The 26846-nt window shown below is 36.8% G+C and overlaps 2 protein-coding genes and 1 long non-coding RNA gene across 6 annotated transcripts in view; 1 reads left to right on the top strand and 2 right to left on the bottom strand.

Moving 5' to 3' along the window:
- Positions 1 to 26846, bottom strand: part of LOC145506656 (uncharacterized) — a 95923-nt gene that overhangs the window by 23194 nt on the left and 45883 nt on the right. The window lies entirely within an intron of this gene.
- Positions 1 to 26846, top strand: part of LOC145505891 (neurotrypsin-like) — a 73595-nt gene that overhangs the window by 37306 nt on the left and 9443 nt on the right. The window contains 2 exon segments of the mRNA XM_081489132.1: positions 626 to 767; positions 3763 to 3959. Coding sequence (XP_081345258.1) covers positions 626 to 767; positions 3763 to 3959 — 339 coding nt within the window.
- LOC145506892 (uncharacterized) lies at positions 7942 to 18612 on the bottom strand. Its single transcript, XR_014054424.1, has 3 exons — positions 18212 to 18612; positions 17951 to 18007; positions 7942 to 8128 (listed from the first exon to the last, which is right to left on the bottom strand). It is a non-coding gene; the product is annotated as an uncharacterized LOC145506892 (long non-coding RNA).

Genomic DNA, 26846 nt, shown 5'->3' with positions numbered 1-26846 from the left:
TTCACAGTTAAATTTTTCAGCTATTTCCAAGTTACTGTGTTTTTATACTTTTTAAATTAAAGTGACAAATATTGCTCATACTTTTAAGGAGATTAAAACCATAAGAAATTTCCCAAGTATTATTTAATCTGAAGAAATCTAAATAGTTACTTTGGAATTATATCAGAGTATATTTTTCTAGTTAGACACAAGAGTAGAAATAAAAGGGAAGTAGTTTGTTAGGACCGATATGTGTTATGACTTTGTTCAAGAACAATCCCGTTAATGATCTCAGATCACTGAGCACAGTTCTATGCTTGTGTGCTTAGTTGCTTCAGCTGTGAATGACTCTTTGCCACCCCATGGACCGTAGTCCTCCAGGCTCTTCGGTTCATGGGAAGAATCCTGGAGTGGGGTGCCATTTTCTTCTCCAGGGTATCTTCCCGATCCAGGGATTGAACTCAGGTCTCCAGCATTGCAGACAGGCTCTTTACTGTCCGAGCTACCAAGGACAATTCTAATAGGAGTTTAAAAAAAGGCCTCGAGAGAGATCTGGGTAGGATGATATTTCTCATGAAATTACAATGTTGCTCTGCCTTTTTCTGATCATTATTTGCTCAGTCTCCGTGTCTTCTTCTTGTCGCAGATGGCGTCATCAGACTTGCAGGTGGTAAAGGCAGCCATGAGCGTCGCCTGGAAGTGTATTACAGGGGACAGTGGGGGACTGTCTGTAATGATGGCTGGACTGATCTTAATACCTATGTGGTTTGCTGACAGCTGGGATTTAAGTAAGATCTATTGATATGAGATAGCTAAATGCCAAGCTATATTTTTAAAAGTCTTATTTTGTCACCCTTGCTTGTAATGTCTATAATACTAACAGTATATATTCTCAATTATTATCTACCTGTCTATTCTACCTACCTTCCTACCCCTCTTATCTACCTATCTATATATGGAAGTTCAGCAATTAAAAAACAATAACATTTCTTTGATGATAAATAACCATATCTTGCTATTTATCTCATTTGCCTTTCCTGCCATGACCCCTCTTCTTGAATAACTGGTTGGAGCCATGGATGACTTCTAAGTCCCGTTTTGTCTATTTAAGTAAGACTGTATGCTGTGAATGATCAGTTTTATTCTGATGCATTGCTACTATTGGATGTTGTTAGTAATAACATCACTGTATTTAAAATTTCAGAGAAGTCCAATGTCAAATTCTTTGGTATTACATTATTTCCTTTCTCATAATGTGATGATAATTACCACTTTTATTTGAGAAAAACAGCTTTCTTGTCATGAGATGACCTTTTGAACTCACCCTTGACCTCATTCTCTTAAAAACTGAGTATCACACTTTGAGCAATATATTTCATGTCACACACATAATGCATTCCAGAGTAAAGACCTAAGTTGCTTGAAGTAATTGCAAATGATGCCTTTGAGCTAATATCTGAATGAAGCCCATGGATGCCCATTCTTTCTTATTTTCCATATTGCTATGTCATACTTGAAGTAATTGTCTCTTGTTTAAAAGAAATAAGCAAAATTATATTATTTCAGCTTGAGATAGAATTAATTGCAAATATTTATTAAAACTTAAAATATGCTTTCATTCAAGCTATGTTTAAACATATATTTTTAAAGTTGTAAAAGTAATATAAAATTTTAGCGATTTGGAAAAAAGAGAAAATAAAAAACTACTCCTAATTTTTCCATTATTAAAACTTGTGTATAACTTTGTAGCAGCTCTAGTAGTAGATATATAATTTTACTATTCACTTTTTTACTTTATATTACTGTAGTCATAATTTTAATAACATAACTGATGATGTTCATACTATAATTTACTTAATATATCAATTAGTTTAAATTTTCCTGTTGTAAATAATGACATCACAAAGGTATAGATGTATGCGATTGACAAATATTTTGAATTTTCATGGGCAGTGCAGTTAATTATAATTATGAGGTCAAGGGCTATGACATGCTAGCCAAATAAATATTGATATTTAATTAATAAGAATTACTTTAAAATGCCGTTTCATCCAAGTAAATCTCTGCTAGTCTGAGAACTGTATCCCATTTTCACAAGTTTAGAAAAATTCAAAAATATTATTGTTTACTGTTCTCATATTTTTCCTTATTAGTGAAAACAACTGAATAAATGCTGATTTTTTCTCCATTTTTTATTTTATTTTATTGTTTCACAGATACATTCAGTTTTTCTTGCATATACAGAGTATCAGAACTTAATGGTTCTGAAAGTGTTCTCAATATTTGTTAAAATTCTAAATGATTACGTTAGAAGGTAGAATAGGCACCTGCTACATTTACATTTTAGTTTACAGAGGAATTTCTGAAAGAGAATGCACTTTTGGAATGAAAAAGACGGTGAACTCTGGGTTTCTTCATACAAACGAAATCCCAAAGTAAAATGACCTCTTGCTGTCTCTTACATAATCGATATGAATGGATGTAATCCGATTGCTGCATTTTGTGGAAACCTGGTGTAAGTTGAGCGTGATAGCAGTATGGAATTTAGGATAATTACTTTTTTAGCTAAGAATCGATAAGTCAGCAAAATAGAAGTCTTAGAATGACATTGAAAGTTGCATTGTTTTAATTAATTGAAATGTTTATCATGTTAAATAAATTTAATAAGTAAGTGCATAGGAAAAGATTAGGAAAATTCATTTTTCAGAGAGAAAGATCTCTTCATACTCTTAGTACAGAAATAATAAATTGGGATGGAAGTGACTAACATAAAATTTATGAGTTAGAGTTTAATTATTTATATAGACCAATTGAAAGACACTTCAGATATCTTTTAGCCCAGGGATTTCTGGAGGCTTGTTTGGATTTTACAGAACAAAAGAACTAAACTGGGGAGAAGATGAACGAAGGTAGAGATTGACTTATTTGCTAATTTTTGACTTTGTGGATCTTTCCTATTTCTACAGTGTGTATATATATATATATATTATAATATACTTCGGGTTTTTCAGTAAGGCAGTGTTACAAATAAAGTCAATTGAAACACAAATATAATTCATGAAAGTTTAAAAAATCAGATTATGTAACCTTATAAAAAGGTAGAAACACTGTTATTACTCTGATTTTGATGGGTTAAAATCCACGTTTCATCATGGATGGGAATGATGCTTGAGAAATCATTGAACCAATACATACATTTTGTTTTTATTTTTTGTTTACTTGTTTTCTTTGACTGTGCCATGTAGCTTTCAATATCTTAGTTCCACTACCAGGAATTGAACCTGCAACCCTTGGCAGTGAGTGTGGAATCCTAACCACTGAACCTCCAGGAAATTCCTCACATGGTTTATTTTGGAAGACAGGATAGGAAAGGGTCTTAGAGAACTAATGAAATCACATGCACTCAGAAGGCTTTCAGAGGCTGACGCAAGTGTTTTCACTTCCTGGTGCACTGTGTTATTTCCACGGTCAGGAATTTGACATTTATCTGTCTGCATTCTCTCTGGATGGTGGCTTAAATTGTAGACAAAACACAAGAATGGTTGGGGGAATAGGATTAATTATCCACTCGTTACCCATTCAGTCAATCAAACATTGTTAAGATCATCAAAATATGTGATGTAGTGAACACTACTGTTAGAAGTGAGTTCTCAGGATAGGAGAAAGAACAAGTACTTACCCTCTGAAGTCATGATGCTTAATGAAGTTGCTTGTTTTATGTTTTGTGGTTCCTTGAAACAAGAGACAGCAGTTCTGTGCATGATGTTTATTTTATTGCCACAGATATGGCAAACAAGCCTCTGCAAACCACTTTGAAGAGAGCACGGGACCCATATGGTTGGAAGGTGTCAGTTGCTCAGGAAAGGAAGCCAGTTTCCTTCAGTGTTCGCGGAGACCCTGGGGAGGTCATGACTGCAGCCATTGGGAAGATGTTGGCATCTCCTGCTACCCTGGCGGGAATGGATTCAGATTCTCCCTGGGTGAGGTCCTGCCACAGCTCTTGAGTATTCATAATCCAGTAGCCACTGCACATCTAGCCACTGGTCCGGAATGTGAGAGGCTTCTAATCTCTGGCTTTTCAAAAAGTCTATTTCCCCAAATGCTCTAATTTTTAATAATTTGATTTCATATAAAAATAGTCTTTTGAGTCTTTCCACCAATGTCACAAAATTTTACTCCTAGTTTTTCTCTACCTATGAGCCCACGTTTCTCATGTATCTGAAAGATGGAAGAAAGAAACTGCAGTGTCCATTCCCCAACTGATTTCGTCACCTATTCTGCCTCTCATTTACCTAGACTTCTAATGAACTATTTGAGAAAGGGTTGAAAATAAACCAGAACAAAACAATAGGTCTCTTTCCCACCCTCCATGATTCATTTGTCTTTAGTCCTGAGGCCTTGTCAATCATTGCTTGCCAGCCAGCCATTGCTGTGTCCTAACCTAGATCTTTCAAGTTTCTCACTGGATTCCAAGGTGGATTCATTGGAGTAAACAGCCCACTTATCTTTCTAAGATATCTTGTTACTAAAAACCCATTAGCATCACTTATTATCCCCTCATTCCAAATTTCTTCAGACTTATAGTCAGATAAAAGGTACTTAGCTCATCTAACAGTCTAAAATATTCGTGTGTAGTCTTAATCACTCAGTCGTGTCCAACTTGTTTGATGGCATGGACTGTAGCCTGCCAGGCTCCTCTGTCTCTGGGATTTCCCAGGCAAGAATACTGGAGTGGGTTTCCATTTCCTTTTCCAGGGGATCTTCCCGACCCAGTGGTCCAACCTGGGTCTCCTGCATTGCAGGCAGATTCTTTACCATTTGAGCTACAAGGAAGACCTTAAATATTGTTAGATAAAGGTCCTTTTGTGAGCAGAGAGGAACTACTATATATCCTTGACAGACTTAACATCTGATGAGGAGGCCAGAATAAATATGAATGAAAAGTGTAGAGGGAGATATTCAGAAGACTTGCCAGGACTCTACCATAGCTCTGTTTGTATCTATACATGTATTTTTTGGTACATAAATGTTGAAATAACAACTGGTGGTCCTTAAGTCTCACCTCAGGCTTGAGTCAGCCCCTTTTATATCCTCCTGTTTTGAGACTCTGAAGCTGGAATCTTCATATTATAAAATAATGGGATGTGTTGAATCCCACAGTATTAACTATTCTCTGGTGGCACAGTGGTTAAAGAATCTGCCTGCCAATGCAGGAGACGTGGGCTTGATCCCTGGGTTGGGAAGATCCCCTGGAGAAGGAAATGGCAACCCACTCCAGTATTCTTGCCTGGAAAAGTCCACAGATAGAGGAGCCTGGTGGACTACAATCCACGGGGTCACAAAAAGTGGGACATGACTGAGCATGCAGTTAAGCACACATACTTTAATTTGTCAAAGTGTATGTTGATTCCTCATTGTACTCTGACCTGTGAGATCATAGTGACGTACTCCACTAATCTAGCACTGATGATACCAGGTAGAAATACAGCATTTTACCCTGTCCCTCATAGGTCATAGTTTAAATTGTTTCTGTTTGGTCTCCTTCCTTGCTACTTTCTTCCTATAAAGGATTTATGATCCTCCTAGGATTATGTGATGAATGATTGCATGTGGTTGGGAGAGATAGAGCCTGTTTGCTAGAAATGGAACCTCTTAGCCCCAGATAGCAGGTATTTGGATCATGGAGTGATCTATTCAGGCATATTCCATCAGTACTCCATGTGATGAAGTGTTATAAATACTATGCATGTGTTCTCAGCCACTTAAGTTGTGTCTGACTTTTTGCAACCCTTTGGACTATAGCCCGACAGGCTTCTCTGTCCATGGGACTCTCCAAGCAAGAATACTGGAGTGGGTTGCCATGTCCTCCTCCAGGGGATCTTCCCAACCCAGGGATGGATCACCCCCCAACCCCCCGCCCTGTCTCTTTTCTCTCCTGCATTGGCAGGTGGGTTCTTTATTACTAGTGCCACCTGGGAAGCATACCAAATACCACAATCTCAGTTCTCTGAAGACCTGTGTGGTTAAATATACACATACAGTTAGGAAAACTAATCCTTTCAATTTCCTAAAAATTTTTAATTTTCTAGGATTATATTGATAGATATATTTTTAAAAAATTTAAAAGTTGAGGGTGATAATTATTAATAAAATATGAGATTATTATTATGAATTCTTTGGTACTAATTTTGGTAATATATTAACTACTTATTTGTCCAAAGAACATTATATCTGAGCCAAATTATTCTTTTGCAGTAGAATCAGATTACCATTTATTCATCCAAAGAGATCATTACTTATCCACTTATCAAAAAGGACTGCATAATTAAAAGAGAAGTTTAGGGAAAGAGACCATGTAATGGTGCAGTTTAAAAACAATTGAGTTTTTTCACTTCTTTGGCGCTATGATAAGAGCTGTTAGACTACTAAGAGTATTCAACTATTTGAAGGCAACTCATTGACCTTAACTTTAATTGTGAATGAAACTTTTCTCAAAATTAGTAGTAGTTCAGTAGACACTTCCTAATTTTAGGTGTGTGGTAGATGGAATGCTCAAAAACAATATTCTAGGTCAGTAAAGGTGATTTAGTACAAGTGTAGTTAATGCCTATGTTAGTTGGGGGAAATTTGTAGGATGGTAAATATGTAGATTTCTTATTTTAATACTGCATTCTTTTTTACAAATTTAAATAAATTTATTAATTACTGAATTTTCCACATCCTATCTCAAACTTACTTGCCCTGATTGCCCTAAGACTACTCTCCACCAATACTGCATTAATTCTAAAGTTCAGAGTATTAAATCTTAACAGAGATATCTTTCACACCTTCATTGTCTCTCAATTTTACGGTATAAAGTTCAACTTTTACTTTTATGCTAGATTTTATCGTTCTTTTAGGAAAAATATTATTTCTTAAAAATAATGTATTAAATCAGTTTTAGAGGAAAATTGAAATAAAGAAAACTCTGTTGTAATCAGAGTTTGAGATATATAATGAAAGGTACTATATACTCTGTTTAGTTTTCCCAAGCATTTTAAGATTTTAGAAATAAATCATGTATGTTATTATTGCTATAACAAAAAGAACTTAGTGAGGTGGTATTAATAGAATGGCTTCTGTCATTCAGTTTCTCTTCAAGCATCGAAAATCCAATGATTTAATAAAATGAATGGCTAAAATTAGGTTCAGAAATATTGTATATATTATTTTTACAAAATATGCAACTTAGGCTTTAAAACTACTTTATCATTTTTATTTTTATGGAATGTGAAAAACTGCCTATAAAACAACTAGGATGAAATGTGGAGATCGAATTCCATGTGTATATGATTTCTTAATTTTCTTAATTTCTTAATTTTACACTAAAAAGTGTAAAAATCAAAAACTTGAAGAATTTCATCTCTTTAAATTTTTTCATTGAAAATCACTTTTCCCCTTGCTCCTCTTGCAAAGAATCCCTAAATTTCAGATATAATAATAAAAAATGTAAAGTTTTAAATATATTGCATTTTGTAACATGCCTATTACAAAAATTTTTAGCTAATGTAAACAACACATAGAGAAGGTTGTTAATTTTGACTTTGCTGTATTGATTCCACTATGATGCCTGTTACATGAAGTGGGTATGATCAGAGATTAGAGAGCCAGCAACTCTGGGGCAACAAAGAAGAATTCGAGGAATCAAAGTTGGATGTGTCTATCTTGCCAACTGTGTTTTCTTTCAGTTAAAAAATGTCATCTAGTGATTACATACATGGGGTTGAACACATATTGAGTGATACTTGGTTTGTTAGCTGCTTACTTCACCTCCTTAGGTTCTGATCATTTCACCATGTTGGATGGTATTCTTTGAGTCCTTATCAATCTTAGAGGCGCAAGCTGGAGACCCTTCTAGTAACTAGATAATGTAAAGAAGGTGTATTAGTTTGCATGGACTACTGTAACAAATCACACACTGGGTGGCTTAAACAACAGGTATTTATTGTCTCACACTTCTGGAATCTGGAAGTCCAAAATCAAGGTGTGCACTCTGGTTGGGTACTTCTGAGGACTGGGAGAGAAAGATCTGTTCCAGGCCTCTCTCTTCAGCTTGTAGGTGGCTGTTTTCTCCCTCTGTCTCTTCACAACATCTTCCTTCTGTGAGTCTCTGTGTACAGATTGGATTAGAACCCATTCTAATGGCTTCACAACTCAGCCCCAGGCAGTATGCAAGCCATAATGAGGGCTTTTAATTAAACGAAACCATATTTATTGGTGTCAATAGAGATGTGTGAAAAACTCTACAGATCATTTCTTTTGCATAATTCAGATAAACCCCCAGTTTGCTAGAGATCAGTATCTCAACTTTTACATCTTTAATGATTTTTATGACTTAAGCCCTTCCTTGGGAATCAAGAATAAATAGGAAGCCTGAGATGGAAATTGTCCTTATTAGTTGCTTGCGTTTTTTTTTTTTTTTTCTTCTCTTCCATCATTCAAGTTACTCATGCATCCTAAAGTATATCTAAAAATTCTTCTTAAAAATCCTAGCTTTGGAATGTAATCAGTGCAGATCCTGGCCGTATGATAATTTTCAGTATTTGGCCACCCTGGACAATTTGAGCAGTTAAATATATATAGAAACAAATTATAATCATTGAATAAAACAGAAAGCCATGAATACATGCCAATATAAATAAACAGATGGATAAAATAATGCAGAATAGGATAGGTACTCTTATGGTTACAAATTATCTCCTGATATAACACCTATTACAAAAATGGAAAAATAGTAAGTTTAGAATGGTAAGTAGCATTTTAATCAACTTATCAAAGGTAAACACTATCAGTAATAGAACAAAGGAAAACATGTGCATCTGATAGGATGGGCATATAATGAGAACACAACACTATTTCTGAAATACTTCAGCCAATGATGCATTAACTTTAAACTAACAGGAACATCCCAAATTAACAGATGTTCTATGAAATAACTGATTTATAGTTCTGTAACTGTCAAGGTATGAAATACAAAGAAAAAATGAGGAACTGTTCCGAATTGAAGGAAAATGCAAAGACACAACTAATAAATGTTACATGTCAAACTCACTGGAATCCCTTGGCCAACTGAAGAAGCTTGAATGAGGACAACTATCAGATCTGCTAATTTCCAGACTTTGTTTTCAGGAAATATAGTCATAATATAATCTGAAAATAATAATGTTTTCCTCTTATCAAATCTTTCATGTCTTATTCACTAGTTGGAACTTTCATTAACTTTTTTCCCTTAAATATTCATGAAATAGAAGATATTCTTGTACCATTTATGACTTTAAAAGACCATCTCTGATGTTTAACTGTGAAAAACATCAGAGTATGTATGCTGTTTGTGGCATACTGAGAATATACTTTTCCATTTCTAGATTAATATTTTTCTATCATAAAAAGAGACCAACTGTTTCTCTGTCTCTATTAAGATTAATGCATGATTTCTCGGCTTTGGGCTATGTGATGTGATTAGGTATATTAACATATTTCCGTATAGTAAATAATTTATACACCCTGGAATAAATTTTCACTTGGCTGCAGGTAATTAATAGTTAAACATCTGCTGAATTAGATTTAATAATATTTACTTTCAATATTTCACCTGTATGTGAGAAACGTATCTATTTTTTTCATTATGCTTTTCATTCAATGTTTTAGTATGCGAGGATGCTAACAAAATAGCATAACATTACATGGTTTTCTATGCATGTTAGAACATGTTAAAAACAACTGACATATCACAGATTAATTTTAAAATCATTATTTTATAATTTTATTTTTAATAATCCTTTTCTTTACATGCCCTAGATTAAGGTTACAGTAAGTACAGTAAAGGGCTGGAAAAGAACGGAAAAGATCAGTTTTCATTTCAATCCCAAAGAAAGGCAATGCCAAAGAGTGCTCAAACTACTGCACAATTGCACTCATCTCACACGCTAGCAAAATAATGCTCAAAATTCTCCAAGGCAGGCTTCAGCAATTCGTGAACCATGAACTTCCAGATGTTCAAGCTGGTTTTGGAAAAGGCAGAGGAACCAGAGATCAAATTGCCAACATCTGCTGGATCATTGAAAAAGCAAGAGAGTTTCAGAAAAACATCTACTTCTGCTTTATTGACTATGCCAAAGCTTTTGACTGTGTGGATCAGAATCAACTGTGGAAAATTCTGAAAGAGATGGGAATACCAGACCACCTGACCTGCCTCTTGAGAAACCTGTATGCAGGTCAGGAAGCAACAGTTAGAACTGGACATGGAACAACAGACTGGTTCCAAATAGGAAAAGGAGTACGTCAAGGCTGTATATTGTCACTCTGCTTGTTTAACTTATATGCAGAGTACATCATGAGAAACGCTGCACTGGAGGAAGCACAAGCTGGAATCAAGATTGCTGGGAGAAATATCCATAAGCTCAGATATTTAGATGACACCACCCTTATGGCAGAATGTGAAGAGAACCTAAAAAGCCTCTTGAGGAAAGTGAGAGAGGAGAGTGAAAAAGTTGGCTTAAAGCTCAACATTCAGAAAACTAAGATCATAGCATCTGGTCCCATCACTTAATGGGAAATAGATGGGGAAACGGTGGAAACAGTGTCATACTTTATTTTTCTGGGCTCCAAAATCACTGCAGATGGTGACTGCAGCCACGAAATTAAAAGACACTTACTCCTTGGAAGGAAAGTTATGATCAACCTAGATAGCATATTGAAAAGCAGAGACATTACTTTGCCAACAAAGGTCCGTCTAGTCAAGGCTATGGTTTTTCCAGTAGTCACGTATGGATGTGAGAGTTGGACTGTGAAGAAAGCTGAGCGCCGAAGAATTGATGCTTTTGAACTGTGGTGTTGGAGGAGACTCTTGAGAGTCCCTTGGATTGCAAGAGATCCAACTAGTCCATCCTAAAGGAGATCAGTCCTGGGTGTTCATTGGAAGGACTGATGTTGAAGCTGAAGTTCCAATACTTTGGCCACCTGATGCGAAGAGTTGACTCATTGGAAGAGACCCTGATGCTGGGAAGGATTGAGGGCAGGAGGAGAAGGGGACGACAGAGGATGAGATGGCTGGATGGAATCACTGACTCGATGGATATGAGTTTGAGTGGACTCCGGGGGCTGGTGATGGACAGGGAGGTCTGGCGTGCTGCGATTCATGGGGTCGCAAAGAGTCTGACATGACAGAGCGACTGAACTCAACTGAACTGAAAGGGCTGTATGACTTTGAAGCTGAATAGTCCCTGTCACAATGACTCAACACTACCCTTGTAGCACAAAAGCAGCCACTGACAATTTAAAAGTCAATGAGCATAGCTAAGTTTCAATAAAATGTTATTCACCAAAACAGGTAGTGGGCTAGAAGTGACCTATGGACTAGAGTTTGCCAACGTGTGCTTTATTTTAGATATTCTTTTTTAAAAATCTTCAATGAAATTTAAAACTTAAAAAAATTCCTTGTTTATTCTTTAGTATTTAAAGCATATAGAGACATTTATTTTCTTCTGAGTGCAACTTTGAAAATCTCTCATAAATGTTGATATATAATATTCTTACCACTGACCTTTTTATACATTATATAATTTACATTTATATTTTCTTTTGGTCTAAGAACCAGTTAGGAAGATTACCAGTTTAATTTTTACCTGTCAAAAAATGAAAAGGACTTTGAAAATAGGGATATGTATAAGAATAAGTAAAGGAACACAATTAAGTGGCATTTTAGTACTGATAATGGCACATTGTATTCAATGCAAGTGTGAAAGGCTCAGATTTTAACCCACTGGTTTGTGTTACCAGAACTAGAGCTATTTGGAAAGAATTATAGTACATAGATTATTAACCACAAGAGAAAAGTACTAAATGATGTCACTTTGATGGCCATAGAATGTCTTTAGATTAAGAAGTTCTCTGAAAACAAATTAAAAAAAAAAAAAAAAACTTCTACAGAAAGAGAGTCATAACACAGTCCTGTGAAATTTGGGAGATGGTCAAGTTATTGAGTATTATTCATTTTGTTTTATTATTTCCCTCTTGTATTATGGTCAGACAATATTTTCTCTTAAATGACTGCATTTTGCAATACACTGATGCTTACATTATAGCTGAAAATGCAACCAAATTTTTCTAGTGTTTTATAAGAGATGAGGGAAAGAATCCTACTCTGAAGGGCATTGGCTTACTTACTAGCTTATTTGTAGATTACTGATATCCCCAGGACTGTAAAAATACTCACTCTATTAGTATTGGGTTCCTTTTCACTTTTCTTGTGTGTGTGTGTGTGTGTGCACGCGCGCGCACGTGCATGCTTAGTCACTCAATAGTATCTGACTCTTCACAACCCCATGGACTGTATCCCACTGGGCTTCCCTGTCCATGAGATTCTCCAGGCAAGAATATTAGAGTTGGTAGCCATTCCCTTCTCCAGGGGATCTTCCTGACCGAGGGATTGAAACTGGGTCTTCTGCAGACAGACACTTTACCATCTGAACCACCAGGGAAGCTCTTTCAACTTCTCTTAGATTTCCACAGATGTGTATTTTGATTATTTTATGTATTTTTATGTTGGTTATTTTAATGCAAGGAATAACGGTATTTATATTTTCTTGGACGATTGTGTCCATCAATAATGCAGTAGTATTGGTACATTTAATATGTTGGGCATTTATTTCTACCTGTTTGGCATTAATATTATGATTCCTTTATTTAAATGAGTTTGCATCTCTTTGTTCATTCTTTGCTTTCAACTTCTGTGAATACTTTTTTTGCAACAGTGTATACTTCTATTTTTCTTTTCCATGGTGTAGTCATATAATCTTTTCTGTTAGTAAGAAGCACTGATGTGAATTTTTCCTTATTATTAAATGTATTTGGTTATTCGAATCACTTTGGCCACCTCATGTGAAGAGTTGACTCATTGGAAAAGACCCTAATGCTGGGAAGGATTGGGGGCAGGAGGAGAAGGGGACAACAGAGGATGAGATGGTTGGATGGCATCACCGACTCGATGGACATGGGTTTGGGTAAACTCCGGGAGTTGGTGATAGACAGGGAGGCCTGGCGTGCTGCAATTCATGGAGTCGCAAAGAGTTGGACACGACTGAGCGACTGAACTGATCTGAATCAGGATCTGAGAGGGAGAGAGAGAGACACTAGCATTCATATACCCATGTTACTTTGAAGTTAATTGATAATCTCTTTTACGCCATAAAATCACACAGGTTTTATGGACTAATTTTTTAATGTCTGAATGGAATTTTTAGTCTGAATGGCTAATTGCCAATGAGTCAAATTTATATACTGTGTTATTTTTAGCATCTTTTCTGGGTAGATAATCAGTAACAGGGCTGAGGGTGGCCTAAAAGCACTGGATATGACTAAGCCCAAAAGCTTCACTGTTCTGGACTCCTGTAGACTCCATCAAATGTACACATGCTTCTATTATCAAGAGCATGCAAAGGGTTGAGAGAGTTAATCAGATCTGTGATGGAAAGCAAATGCTTTTCTTGATGACATACTTTAAAAATACAAATCATCAAGACCCCAGGAGACACTAGGATAAAAAAAAAAAGAAAGAAATCCTTTTTTCCCCTCATTCGAATAAAACTAAAAGGAAGCTACTGGCTTCTTCTCATGATACATATTTTCACTTACTCAGTTACTTTCCATAACAATGATCCAGACTCAGCCATCCTTTGGGGACTGTCCTTCTGATTGAAAATTCACAAAGCAGTCGCCAAGAAGGTTAGTTGTTACAAGTTTTATGGATAAGAACTGAGACTGTCTCTGGTTGTAAACTCTATGGACATATCATTGATTTAGTGGCTCTATTCTCAAATTCTGTAGTAGCTGAATTATGGGGACTGAAGTCGTTCTGCCTCTGTCAGACCATATACCTCTAACCTTTCTGAACATGAAGATGTCTAGTTCCCACATTACAATCTCAAGAGACTGTGTTTTTTTTCCTAAGTGTGTACCTAATTCTTATAGGAGCTCAAAAAATAAGAAATATATATATATATATATATATATGTGCTTCCCTTGTGGCTCAGCTGGTAAAGAATCCGCCTGCAATGCGGGAAACCTGGGTTTGATCCCTGGGTTGGGAAGATCCCCTGGAGAAGGGAAATGCTACCCATTCCAGTATTCTGGCCTGGAGAATTCCATGGAGAGTCCATGGGGTCGCAAAGAGTCGGACACAATATGAGCAGAAAGAGAATAATTCATACTTACCGCCACAACTCAAAATAGAGAAAATCGGAAGGTTGTAGATTTACTATATTCTTTTACGACTTTCTGCTATCAGGCTATTTCTATCAAAAACAAAAACCCAGATGCATAAGCTGAATGTCACTAAGGCACACTCTCACAAGGTACTATAGCACGGAAGAGCTATGGAATTTTTGAAGAGAGAGGCTTTCAACAAAGGAATTGCATTGAGGGAGGCAACAAACTATAAAGTCCTGTTTTCCCTTTTGGAAAGTTCATTGTAGTGAACTCTTCCTCCTTCGTGTTAGGAAGAGGAAATCAAAAGGAAGATTCCTAGACACTAACACTACAATCCTACTGCCATCATTAGCTTTCCCAGTCAGTCTGGGGGTGGGGGTGGGGGGTGATGATCCACAAGTCCAAGATATGTTATATATAATAAACAGTAATGCAACAGCAGTATCAAATCTTTCCTCAGGCAATTAAACTTTATGCCAAGCTAATTCAATTTTGTTGCTGTTTTATTAACTCCTATGGAAAAAAATCTGCTTTCTCTGGTAAATCACAAGTTTCACAACACATTTCTTAATACAAGCTCCTTGTTCTGCTATTTTGATATATTAAATATCCACCAACGAATTTCTAGGGTCATAAATCTACAGTGATAAAATTAATCCTACTGCTGAAGACAAATAAATATTTTATTGCAGTTTTATGAGCTTTTGTTTCCTCTTCACTTGCAAGTAGATGTTGTTTAGTGGTATGAAGATATTTTGCTCCCATAAAATGTATTGGAAACAATACAGTAGCAGTAGAATTCAGATCTATAAAACTGTTGTGAACCCTAAGACTGAGAACTCAAGCACATCTCGACCCCCAAAATTATAAAGACTAATTTGTCAACAGAAAATACCCAATCACTATATTCAACTCAATTTATATCCTGAGGTCTTTTGCATTTCCAGTTGTAGACACCAATTCTATTTGTGACACTGTTTGTGTGTGAGCAAAAAATTTGAGTTGCAGGAGGGAAGAAAGAGCAACAAACCAAATTCCTAAATGTAGTTCTTTCAATTCTCCAGAGGGCACAAACCTTGGAGGTTACCAGGAATTGCAAAAGTTTGGACAGGGGAAAGAAAGTTCAGGTATAAAGAGGCTCTGTGATGTATATAGAAAGTTTAATTTAGTCCACTTAAACCAGAAAACCTTTCATAAAAAATAGAAATTTAGTATGTAAAGATCAAGTAGCAGAGGATGGATGTAAGTTTGAGCAAACTCCGGGAGATAGGATAGGACAGGGAAGCCTGGTGTGCTGTAGTCCATGGGGTCACAAAGATTCAGACACAACTCAAGTGACTGGACAACAACAAAAAAGATCTAGTAGTATATTCCCTTCCCTACCATACGCAAGAAAAGGAAACTGAAGTTTAGAGATGGGAGATTACCTACCCTGAAAACATTTTATGCTAGAAAATGGAGTCATTTTCTAAAACCAGACCTGAATTATCTCTCAGTCCCTTAAATTAGGTGTCATCCCTATCATAACACATTAACTGCTAAACATACACACACACACAAATTGCAAATTTGAATCAGGCTAAAGTCCACAGGAGTGTTATCCAAGAAGTATTCCAACTTAATCTGTTCTTCATACACCCTGGCCTTCAGTCATTTCTACAAAGGTCTGTTCAGGGTGTTGCTTACTGCTTTCTGGGTCCACACCATTTCACTCCAGACACATTCTCTTCTTGAACTAATTCCCATCCCCTCAGGCTCAAATTCTATGGGCAGAGAGGCCTAATTAGTAAGTAGAGACAGGACTACTCATAAGCACTTTCATCTCTGACAGGAAGTAAAGTGCATATGCTAACTTCACTTACACTTTGGCAAATTACAACGAATACCAAAGTAATCTGCAAAGAACTCACCAAGCAGATGAGAGGTATGAGTATAATAATAAATAGGAGGAAAAAGTGAATAGAGGAGGGAACTTCCACTCACAGCCAGGACAAAATAACAGGGACCCCATTAACCCTTCCTACTTAAAACACACAAAAAAGAAACAACGGTTTTTAAGACAATGAAGGCAATGGAGGAAAAGTGATCCTTCATGATGAGAAACAAACAAAATGAAACCCATCATAGACCTAACTTATCAACTTGAGAAAACGTCAAAGTTGTAATGCAGGCAGGGAGAATCCGAGTGGAGCCCAGGATAGTCTGAGTTGAGAAGATGGAGTTAAGAGCCTAGGGAGAAGATGACTAGAGTTTCCAAGATAAAGTATCGGAGTCCCACAGGAACAGCATTCTTTAATATAAGCCCTTAATAAAAAGCCTAATTTTAATCAACCAAACACATCGTCATCCCAATCAACAGTGTTTTCTAGCCTATTTTTCAGTTAGTATGCTATACAGGTGGTAAAGAATCTGTCTGCCAATGGTGGACCAAAGAGACTTGGGTTCAATCCCTGGGTCAGCAAGATACCCTGTAATAGGAAATGGTGCCCCACTCCAGCATTCTTACCTGGGAAACTCGATGGGCAGAGGAGCCTGGTGGGCTACAGTCCATGGGGTTGCAAAGAGTCAGACACGACTGAGCAAATAAGCACACATGGCTATATAGCTATTTTGGCCAATGAGATGTAAGAAAATATTGTATGAGAAACTTGATAGAAAAGGAATCCCTTTTACCTACTGATAGAAAGCAAGTGTGACAGCTCAAGTTTGAGCAGTCTTATTGGACAATAAAGAAAAGCTATAGGCATCTGGGCCTTTGTGTCTTTTGTCCACACAGCTAATTCCTAGTCCTGTTTGGGTCTCTGTCATTAGTCCACACAGATTACGAAGGTTATATAACTTAATTTCATATACATGGTTCATTCATGTCTGACAGCTCTCTTCTTTCAACACTTCCTTGATTTGAAGTCTTGGACATAGGGAGATTATTCTGTCACTCATACAACATAATGGTAGGTTATGGGAATTTTGAAGGAGAGGAAGAAGGCTGAGATAAAAACAGAGCTTCTTTATACTTGGAACCTGCTATCTGTGTAGGATCAACCTGGGCATGGAGCAAAAACCTGTTTGGGATTTTCTGCCTCTCCATTCTACCTCTCCAGGAGTCAGTCCATGAAGATAGCACAGGGATTCTCTCTATGGGATCCACCACTGTTGAATTATTCTCTATCTGTCCTTTTTCATAAGGTGGGGAGCAGAAAAGTTTTGTTCTGACTACAGTACTCCGCAAAATAATTTGTCTACGCTTCAAATCCTTCCTACCTCATTAAGGATCCAGATTTTTGAAAAACAAGTCAGGAAAAGGCAACCCCTCAATCAGTATCCGGAGAAGGCAATGGCACCCCACTCCAGTACTCTTACCTGGAAAGTCCCATGGACGGAGGAGCCTGGTAGGCTGCAGTCCATGGGGTCGCGAAGAGTCGGACACGACTGAGCGACTTCACTTTCACTTTTCCCTTTCATGCACTGGAGAAGGAAATGGCAACCCACTCCAGTGTTCTTGCCTGGAGAATCCCAGGGACGGCAGAGCCTGGTGGGCTGCCGTCTATGGGGTAGCACAGAGTCGGACACTACTGAAGCGACTTAGCAGTAGCAGCAACAATCAGTATCTATTGTTAAATCCATTCCTTGACTCACTGACCAGTGACAGGGCTGAATGACTAAATTAAAAGAAAAAAGTTGGGCCCTTCAGGAAAGACTAACCAGTAAAAATATTATTCTAACATACCAGATTTAATGATCCTCAAAATTTTCTCCTGGCTTTCGACCCGATGGGTGTTCTGATCTGGGGAAATAATGATTAACAATTTTGGTAGCTTTCTCATTTTATTACTTTTTAGAAAACATTCCCATTTGTTGCCTAGTAAAAACTACTTATAATGAATTCTTTGCCTCTTTTAGAGGGAAAATTTGCCCTTATTGCTTGGGTGGTGCTGACTTTCAGACACATTAAAAAAAATGTGGCATGAAACAATCAAGTAGAACTCACATAAAAAACAGAGAATGACAATGTTCAGCTGAAGTCTATGCAAACAGGGCGAAACCACAACATTCTATAAATGCAAAAAAGATGAACATGGCGTGTCAGAGACTTAGGGCACTCTGGACTCTTCATACAGGAATGGAAACTCCGAAAAGAGCTAAGAGAAAACAGGTTTTAGGAATCATAATTTTAAAAGAAACCATATGAAAGTAAGTAACTCACTTCTTTATTCTTCTTTCTCTTCTAAATTATATTTGGTTTTTACAGAAGAAAGGAACCAACTGAGCTTTTACTAGCAGCCACCCTTACCATTCCACAGACCCCCTCCTCCAAATAAAAACACCATGTGATTTGCCGAGTAATTCTAAAGCAATAGCAGGATAATACTGTGAAATGTTAATTGACATTTTTGGTCCAAGTTTCCTTGTGCTCACTGCCCTTTCTACTCCTAACAGTTGGACAGAGGTGATAGCTTTCCATTTCCCTTGCCCTTAAGGGTAGGCAGGAATAAACAGCAACATTCTGTTTTGGTTATTGAAAACTTATTGAAAAGACAATTTATTGAAAGTAAAAACACTTGTGATTTATAACAGTTTTGACTTTTGAAAGAGAAAGGCATTGTAAAATGATTTAAAATTTAAGATACAGAGCTTGTAGATTTAACACATAGCTTTTATTTTAATACCAAACAAACATAGTGTGGAGGATACAGGCAGATGACATAAGAGTTGACTTCCTATCAAAGACCCAAAAGATAGATAGAAACATTTCCAATACTCAAGCAATGAGCTAGGAGAAGACTAGAAAATAGGACTAGAAATAAAAAGTCTCTATTCTCTTCCTATGCCCACAGTTACTCCTTGACAATACTGTGGCTGAAACCTCAATTAAGGATGGAAATAAGGAAGCAGAAAAGGCTTTCATGTCGCAGTTTACAATTAGAACTCCCAACATGAAGTGACCACAATAGGTTATAAAGGATGATGTATATTCTGTCACAATACAATTTTTTGAGAAGTTATCAGAGATGGGAAAAGTATTTAGATATACAGATGTTATAAACAGTGAAACATCCCAGAAAAGTCAAGTCAGAAGCACTTCTAGAATAGTGATGTGAGGAACTCTGTGGATCCTCTTCCTAACAAAAAACTAATGATCGAAGTATGGAAAACAATTTAAAGATCTCTGGAAGTCATCCTAAGGTCATATAATAAATGGAGAAACACTTATTCAAGAAAATCTACTAACTTTTAGAAGAATAGAGTCAGTGCCATTTGAACTATGACTTGCCCCCTTCCCTCCCCAGGTAAAGTGACAGGCATGTGAAGTTAAGAAGATGGAATAAGTCTTTCATGACAGTCCAAGCCTAGGGTTATGGTATCTGTCAAAGAGGAGCAGATGACCTGTTTCTCACCCTTTCCTCTCCCAGCTTCATGTGCCAAAAGCTCTATTTCAGGCAAAAATGACAGAGAAGTTAGAGGCCCTCTTCCTCTACCTAGGCCTTGTCATAGGACCAAAGTTCTATATCAGGCATGACAGGCTGAGAATACTGGACCTTAAGCATCCTTGTCTTAGTTCACGAGTATAGCTAAGGTTCCATGTTAGGAGAAGAAAGCCAAGAAGACACAGAGTATCCTTGCCTAGAACTCTGCTCATAGAACATGAGTGTCTCTGCAAGAGAAATAGGGTGCTGTCCTCACCTTAAACTCTGAAGCAGTAGCAGATACATTCTGCCTGGGAAGAAGAGGAAGGCTAAAAGAACAAAGCACTCCATACATCTCCTTAAGAGGACTCATCTTATATGGAACGGAGTGTGGGGAAGTTCAAGCCTAAGGACACTGGAATCAACAGTGGTCATTTTGGTGATGAGTAAATTAGTTGGGGGCTTATAGCTCTGTAACAGCAATAAGAGAAAAGACAGAACAGCTAGAAGGTTAGTAGAAATAACTAAGGAAAGAAGCAGCAAAGAAGAGCCCTCCTGGGGGTGGAGGAAGCCTTAAAGTGTGGCCTCAAAGACAACTCCTAGAAACTGGAATCAGATTGTTTCTGTTCAAGCAGAATCAGATCAGACTTCAGAGTAATTTATTTACCAGGGCGTTGTCAAAACAATAGAGCAATCAGCTAGAAATTAGCATAGGCTAACTGCAGCATCCGATACCAATGCAGATGATATTTCATCTGCAACTAAAGCAGTACCTTAAAAAGGAGTTCACAGAAAGAGATAGTCAAAGAGGACAGAGATAAAATCATTTTAACCCAGTGGGGTAGGAGGAGTCATACTCAAGCCTGAACTCTCTGAGCGCAACATCAAGGGTTGCACATTTGGGGAAAAACTAATTTCACTCAACTAAAGCAAGCAACTAACTAGAAAATAAATGCAAACAAACAAGTAGACTAGCAAACAATGATAGTCTTAGAAATAGGGTGTTAGTATCAGAGCTGCTATAATATATTATCAAATATCCAGTTTGGAACCAAAAAAATAACCATGAGAAAGGCAAATAAATAAGAAAGCATATTTTTAGGATTTAAAAGAACAGGCAAAAGAAACTGCATTTTAGAGAGTCCAAATGTTGTACTTTGAGGACAGAAACTTTAAAGTAGCTATTACAAATACATTCAAAGAACTAAAGGAAGTCATACTTACAGAATTAAAGGAAGATATGATGATAATGTCTCACGTATTATAAAAGATCAATGAAAAATAGAAATTATAAATTGAACCAAAAGGAAATTCTGGAGTTTAAAAAGCCCAATAACCAAACAAAAATTTTGCTTCAGGGGTCAACAGGAAATGGGAGTTAGGAGAAGAATAAACCAGTAAACACGAAGACAGTTGGATAGAAATCATAGAATCTGAGAGCAGAAAAAAAGTAAGAATGAGGAACAATGAAAAGAGCCTTGGAGAAATGTAGGACACTATTGAGCATACTAATGTACAATTGCTTCTCATGACTCATGGATTCTGCATTTGTAAATCTGACTACTTGCAAAATGTGTTTGTAACCCCCCAAATGGATACTCAGGGCAAGTTCACAGTCATTTACAAACTTATATAAAGTAATGAATCATCTGAATCACCCAATACATGTTCTAAGCTGAGGTCAAATCAGGCAACACATTGCCCTGTCACGTCAGCTCTCACACGTAACAAGTTTCTTTTCTGACACATATTTAGTGTCAAGTTTTTCATGTTTTTATGCTTTTTGTTGGTGATTTTGCTATTTTAAATGGCCTCAAGTGTAATGAAGTGCTGTCTACAGGCACAAGAAGGCTGTGATGTGCTTTTTAGGAAAAAACGTGTGTTAGATAAGCTTCATTCAAGCATGACTTGCAGTGCTGCTCACCATGAGTTCAATGTTAACAAATTAACAATACTTTACATTCAGGAAAAAGAAGAGGGCATCTGTTTTGTATGTGACACTGCTCCATAAAGTGCTAAGATAATATCCATAGTACATGATGAAGCTACAGAAAGGTAGAGTTTTATGGGTAAACTTTTCAGATACACTTGTAGATTTGTGAGTTGATGAACAATTAAAAAAAAAAATGTAGTGTACAGATTGCTTTGAGGCTGAATTCCAAAGAATTTTATGGTCAAACAGTTAATGAAAACATGACCAATTCCTTAAAAAGTCTTCTAAAAAATAGAAGAGGATAGAATACTTCTCAACTCATTCTATTATTTCAATTTACCCTGATGCCAAAACTGGACAAATACAAGAAATACCCATATATAATTTGAGATAATGTGGGTGTGGGATTTGATCTGTTCTCAAAAATGAGGACTATTTCTGGCTTAGAAGTGAACCATAGTTCTGATGATAATAATTCATATTAGTATATATCTGTGTTGTAGTGCTCAATTGTGTAATCTTCAGTCTTAAATGTTGTTTCATGGCTGCAATTCCATCAAACAATATTTATATAATAAATTATCTCCCCCGCATAGAGAAGAAAATCTTAAACAGCTGCAGTGATTATTATCAGAAACTTTATATGCAACCATAACATCAAACGGTGTTGCTGTTGTTCAGCCGCTAAATCGTGTCCGACTCTTTGTGACCTAAAGGACCGCAGTATAGTATGCCAGGCTTCCCTGTTCTTCACTATCTCCCAGTTTACTCAAACTCATGTCCATTGAATCGGTGATGCCATTCAACTGTCTCATCCTCTGTGGCCTCCTACTCCTCCTGTACTCAATCTTTCCCAGCATCAAGGTCTTTTCCAATGAGTTGGCTAGCTCAAACAGTGATGCATATGTAAATTTATCATGTGATCAGATGATAATAGTCTTCTTCAGCCAAAGCTGACAAATCACAAAAACGAAGGACTGAAACCTGATACCAAAATAATTTTCTCTTCCTGTGTTAAACAACACAGAGACTGAGCATACTTCCTCTGACTATGTTAAACAATACTGAGAACAAGCAAAGTAAAATCGGGTTTTTGCTCCAGGGAATACTCACTTCTGGAAGATAAGACTGAGCAAATGAGAGCAGCTTACTTATGGAGACTAAGCTTACTTGTCATACCTTACTTCAAAACCCTCACTTCTCTGTACATGCCAATCCAAATCAGTTATGTCATGAACTCTGCCCGGTCCCAGCTAGTTTCCCTTCTTGCAAGATTCACCTGAAAATTACTCTTTAAAATTCTAAAATCATGCAAATATTCCCCACCTCCCCAGTTTTCCCCTTCAGAGATGTTACCAAGAGTGTGACAGTTATAGTTTATTTTCCCTTATTGCAATATGTCAAATAAATTTAGCTTTACTGAATTCAGGATTTTCTGTTGGTCTTTTGGGGCAGTTGTCACACCCCTTAAGATTTTTGTATCCTATTGGACGGTGAGTTTTTAAAGACAGGCTCTTATACTCTACTCTCCATGTATATGTCAGAAAGTACCCCCCAAAATAATGACTGCATTCACCAGGCAGTTAGAGAAACCTATGAAACTGAAACACTGCCTTTTATTTTACCAATAGCTTTAGTGGAGGAACAAATGCATTATAGTATCATGCTTTGCTGCTAAGTCACTTCAGTCGTGTCCGACTCTGTGTGACCCTATAGACGGCAGCCCACCACGCTCCGCCGTCCCTGGGATTCTCCAGGCAAGAATACTGGAGTGGGTTGCCGTTTCCTTCTCCAGTGCATGAAAGGGAAAAGTGAAAGTGAAGTCGCTCAGTCGTCCAACTCTTAGCGACCCCATGGACCTTAGCCTACCAGGCTCCTCCATCCATGGGATTTTCCAGGCAAGAGTACTGGAGTGGGGTGCCATTGCCTTCTCCGGTATCATGCTTTAGAGACTAACAATAATAATATTTTGTTTCATTGCTTTCTAATTAACGTGGAAATTATCTAAAACGGAAAAATGAAACTCTGAGGATCATATCAGCCTAGAGAAGCAGTAAAATTTGCTGTTTTATAAAGACGGCATTTTACAGAGAAAAACAGAGGAACATGTAGAAGGGCTTTAACTAAATCATTCATAATATGATAAGTAATCTATTCCTAAGATAGATTTAAAGGTATTTGACAGTATGGGAATGTACTTATTTATTCAATAAATATGTTTTAATAACTACTATAGGCTGAGTCAAGTTTTTAGAATTGGTGCATAATGGTTAATAAAGCGAATGTTCTCCAAATACATGGGACTTGTATTCTAGTTGTAAGAAGGCAAATCTTTCAGAAGTTAACACATACATAAATATAGAATTACCAATTGTGGTAAGTACTATGAAGTGTAGTGAAAGAGACTAAAAACAGACTCAATGGGTACAAGGAGATTAAGTAGACTTCGCAGAAGACCAGGCATAAGATTAAATTGGAATGTACTGATATTTTTCTCTACCTTGACCTCAAGGATTAGGCTAAAGCTCCCAGCAAGTTAGAAATGTACAATTTTCCCAAGATAGAGGAGGAAAAACAAAAGTGAAATTTCAATTATCTTACATAATGGGAATAATAGATGACAGGAATGAGATATGTTTCATCAATCTTAAATAAAACAACACACTAGATTTGAGGAGGAAGGATTGAGATCATGTAAAACTCAGCACTCCATGCAGCCGCAAACAGTTGGACAAAACTTAGCACATGACACACAGGACACACAACTCAGCGCTAGAAATTCTATTTCCACACAGCATTTCCAAAACCTTTAGACAAAGTTATTCTGAAAGAAGTTGGAATTGGGACTTGTTATGAAACCCTAAAGAAACCAAAGTTACTGACAGGATACAGCATTCTAACTTACTTACTGAACTATGCATTTTCAGTAAATACACATCACATTGCTTACCTAGAATGTACAGGACATAACCTGTTCTATATTAATGCATTTGGGTGTCTAAACTCCTAAAGAACATACAAATGGGATAAAAATCACTTAAGCACGAAACATACATATTTACCCAATCATAATTTAGTACTAAATAAAGAGTTTAAATTGTTTCTAAATGAAGTCTTATATGCATACTAAATGGCAGGTACTTCATAAGATTTTCAGTAAATTTCACAATTCAGTAATTCTATTTACAGAAGAGAAAACTAAAGCTCACAGAAACTAAATAAATTACCAAAGGTCCACCACAAAGAAATTGTGTAAATGGGTTTTTAAAACAGGTTTCCACACTTTCTTTTCTTGTACACTTGTTCTTCCAAAGTGACCCTGAACTTATTATTTGTCAACAATTTTTAGGTATGTTCCAATAAAATGTTAGAAGTAGGAGAAACTAAGATCCAACCTATTACACCTTTAGTCAGATATAAAGCCTACGAAAACATATGAGTTTTCACTATCACATCAGTGAAAATAAAGTTTAAGAACACATTGTTTTGATTTGTAAATCTAGGGCATAGAGGTAGTTTCATACATTGTGGATAGATGTGTGAATACATGAAATATCTAAGGAGGTAAAACTGGAAAAATCTACCAAAATTACAAATACACAAATGCTTCATTCCAATAATTCTAAATTTATTATTATTATTATTATTATTTTTTTTGGCAGCCACTCAGCATGTAGGATCTTAGCTCCCTGACCAGGGATCAAACTTGTACCCCCTGCGTTGGAAGCATGGAGTTTTAACCACTGAACTGCCAGGGTATTCCCTCAATAATTCTAAATTTGAGTTTGACATGCCTCTGTCCTGGTAAAGAAACCCTCTGGTGACGGTCTGCCCAACTCTCACAATCCTGCACAGTATTTTCACCAGTTTCTCAACCACTGGCTCATTTCTCTTCTGAATACACCGATTACCCGGAACCATACTCTTAATAGTCGTGACCTTGATTATTGCTTGGAATCCCTGTCTACCCTGCCCAGTTCACTTGATGAGACTCCCTTATGTATAAACATTCACCTGAATGAAGTCTGCATTCATCACAACCTTTCTACAATTAGCATTAGCAACTGGTTACCACTGCTCCTCAACGGTCAAATTTACAATCCTCCCACCATCTCCGTTTTCCCAGTGCTGTTGGGAGGTCATAGCATACTCGCCAACTCAGCCTGTCCAATATATAATACCTTTAAAAATTAATTGTATTACACCCCATTGTGCATAGCACTAAACCACCAAGGACAAGGAAAGGGAATTTTTGAAACACTTTTCAGAAACTGTCCTCGGCTAGCAACTTCAACATATTCTACCTGATTCAATCTTCATTGCAGACCTTTAGTGTAGATATTATTTACTTCATTTTCTCTTGAGTAAACCAAGACCTAGAGAAAGTACCTTTCTTCAGGTCATGTATTTAAGACTGAGCTGTGATTATAGCCAGCTCTCTTGACTTTCAATCTAGTACCATTTTTAATTAAACTGCTTGGCCTTTAAACCACCTCCCTTTTAATCAGAAAGGGATATTCAATCAGAAGTCTATTTCCATTTCAGCAGCTTCAATGAATCTAGAAGAATTAATGTTTTTTTTTTCCATATGCCATTTTTTTTTATTTCTCAGGTACTGTATAAATTCATTGTCAAATGGCTTTAACATCCTTTAAATATTCCTTCATATTTTGTTACACTGGCCCTTTTTGTTTGTTTTTGTTATCTACCATATACAATCTAGATCAAAGTCATAACATGATACTTTCTTCATTTATGGAAACTTGTAGATTATTTTTCCTTGTAAATCAGCTATATGCTATGTCTTTTCTAGGTGTGAAACATACACAATCTCTATTTTGGCAGCACGTGACTTATGAAGCCTTACAAATGGAACGTGCCATCTGTTTGATATCTAAGGATTTCAAGCTATGTTTGTCATAAAATATATTTAATCTGAATTGATAATTACATATGTTTGATCAGTTTTAATTTTCATGAGTTTAGAGGCTATCTCTGAATGTGACTTTGCTCTTCATCTTTTTTTTTAATTTAAATTGCTATTGGCTCTTAATTCCAATTGGTATGGACTACTTCATCAAGTATATGTACCTGATTTGAGGCACTTTAAAATGCCCCATCTCTGCTTTAAATTTTCTCATTAGCTGGGAAGGAAGGATTGGCGGCAGGAGGAGAAGGGGACGATAGAGGATGAGATGGTTGGATGGCATCACAGACTCGATGGACATGGGTTTGGATAGACTCCGGGAGTTGGTGATGGACCGGGAGGCCTGGCGTGCTGTGTT

This window comes from Giraffa tippelskirchi, chromosome 1 (genome assembly GCF_054371585.1).
Source record: "Giraffa tippelskirchi isolate mGirTip1 chromosome 1, T2T-mGirTip1v1.2.pri, whole genome shotgun sequence".
Lineage (NCBI taxonomy): Eukaryota > Metazoa > Chordata > Mammalia > Artiodactyla > Giraffidae > Giraffa > Giraffa tippelskirchi.
Note: the sequence above shows the minus strand (reverse complement) of the source record. Positions and strands in the feature narration are given on the sequence as shown.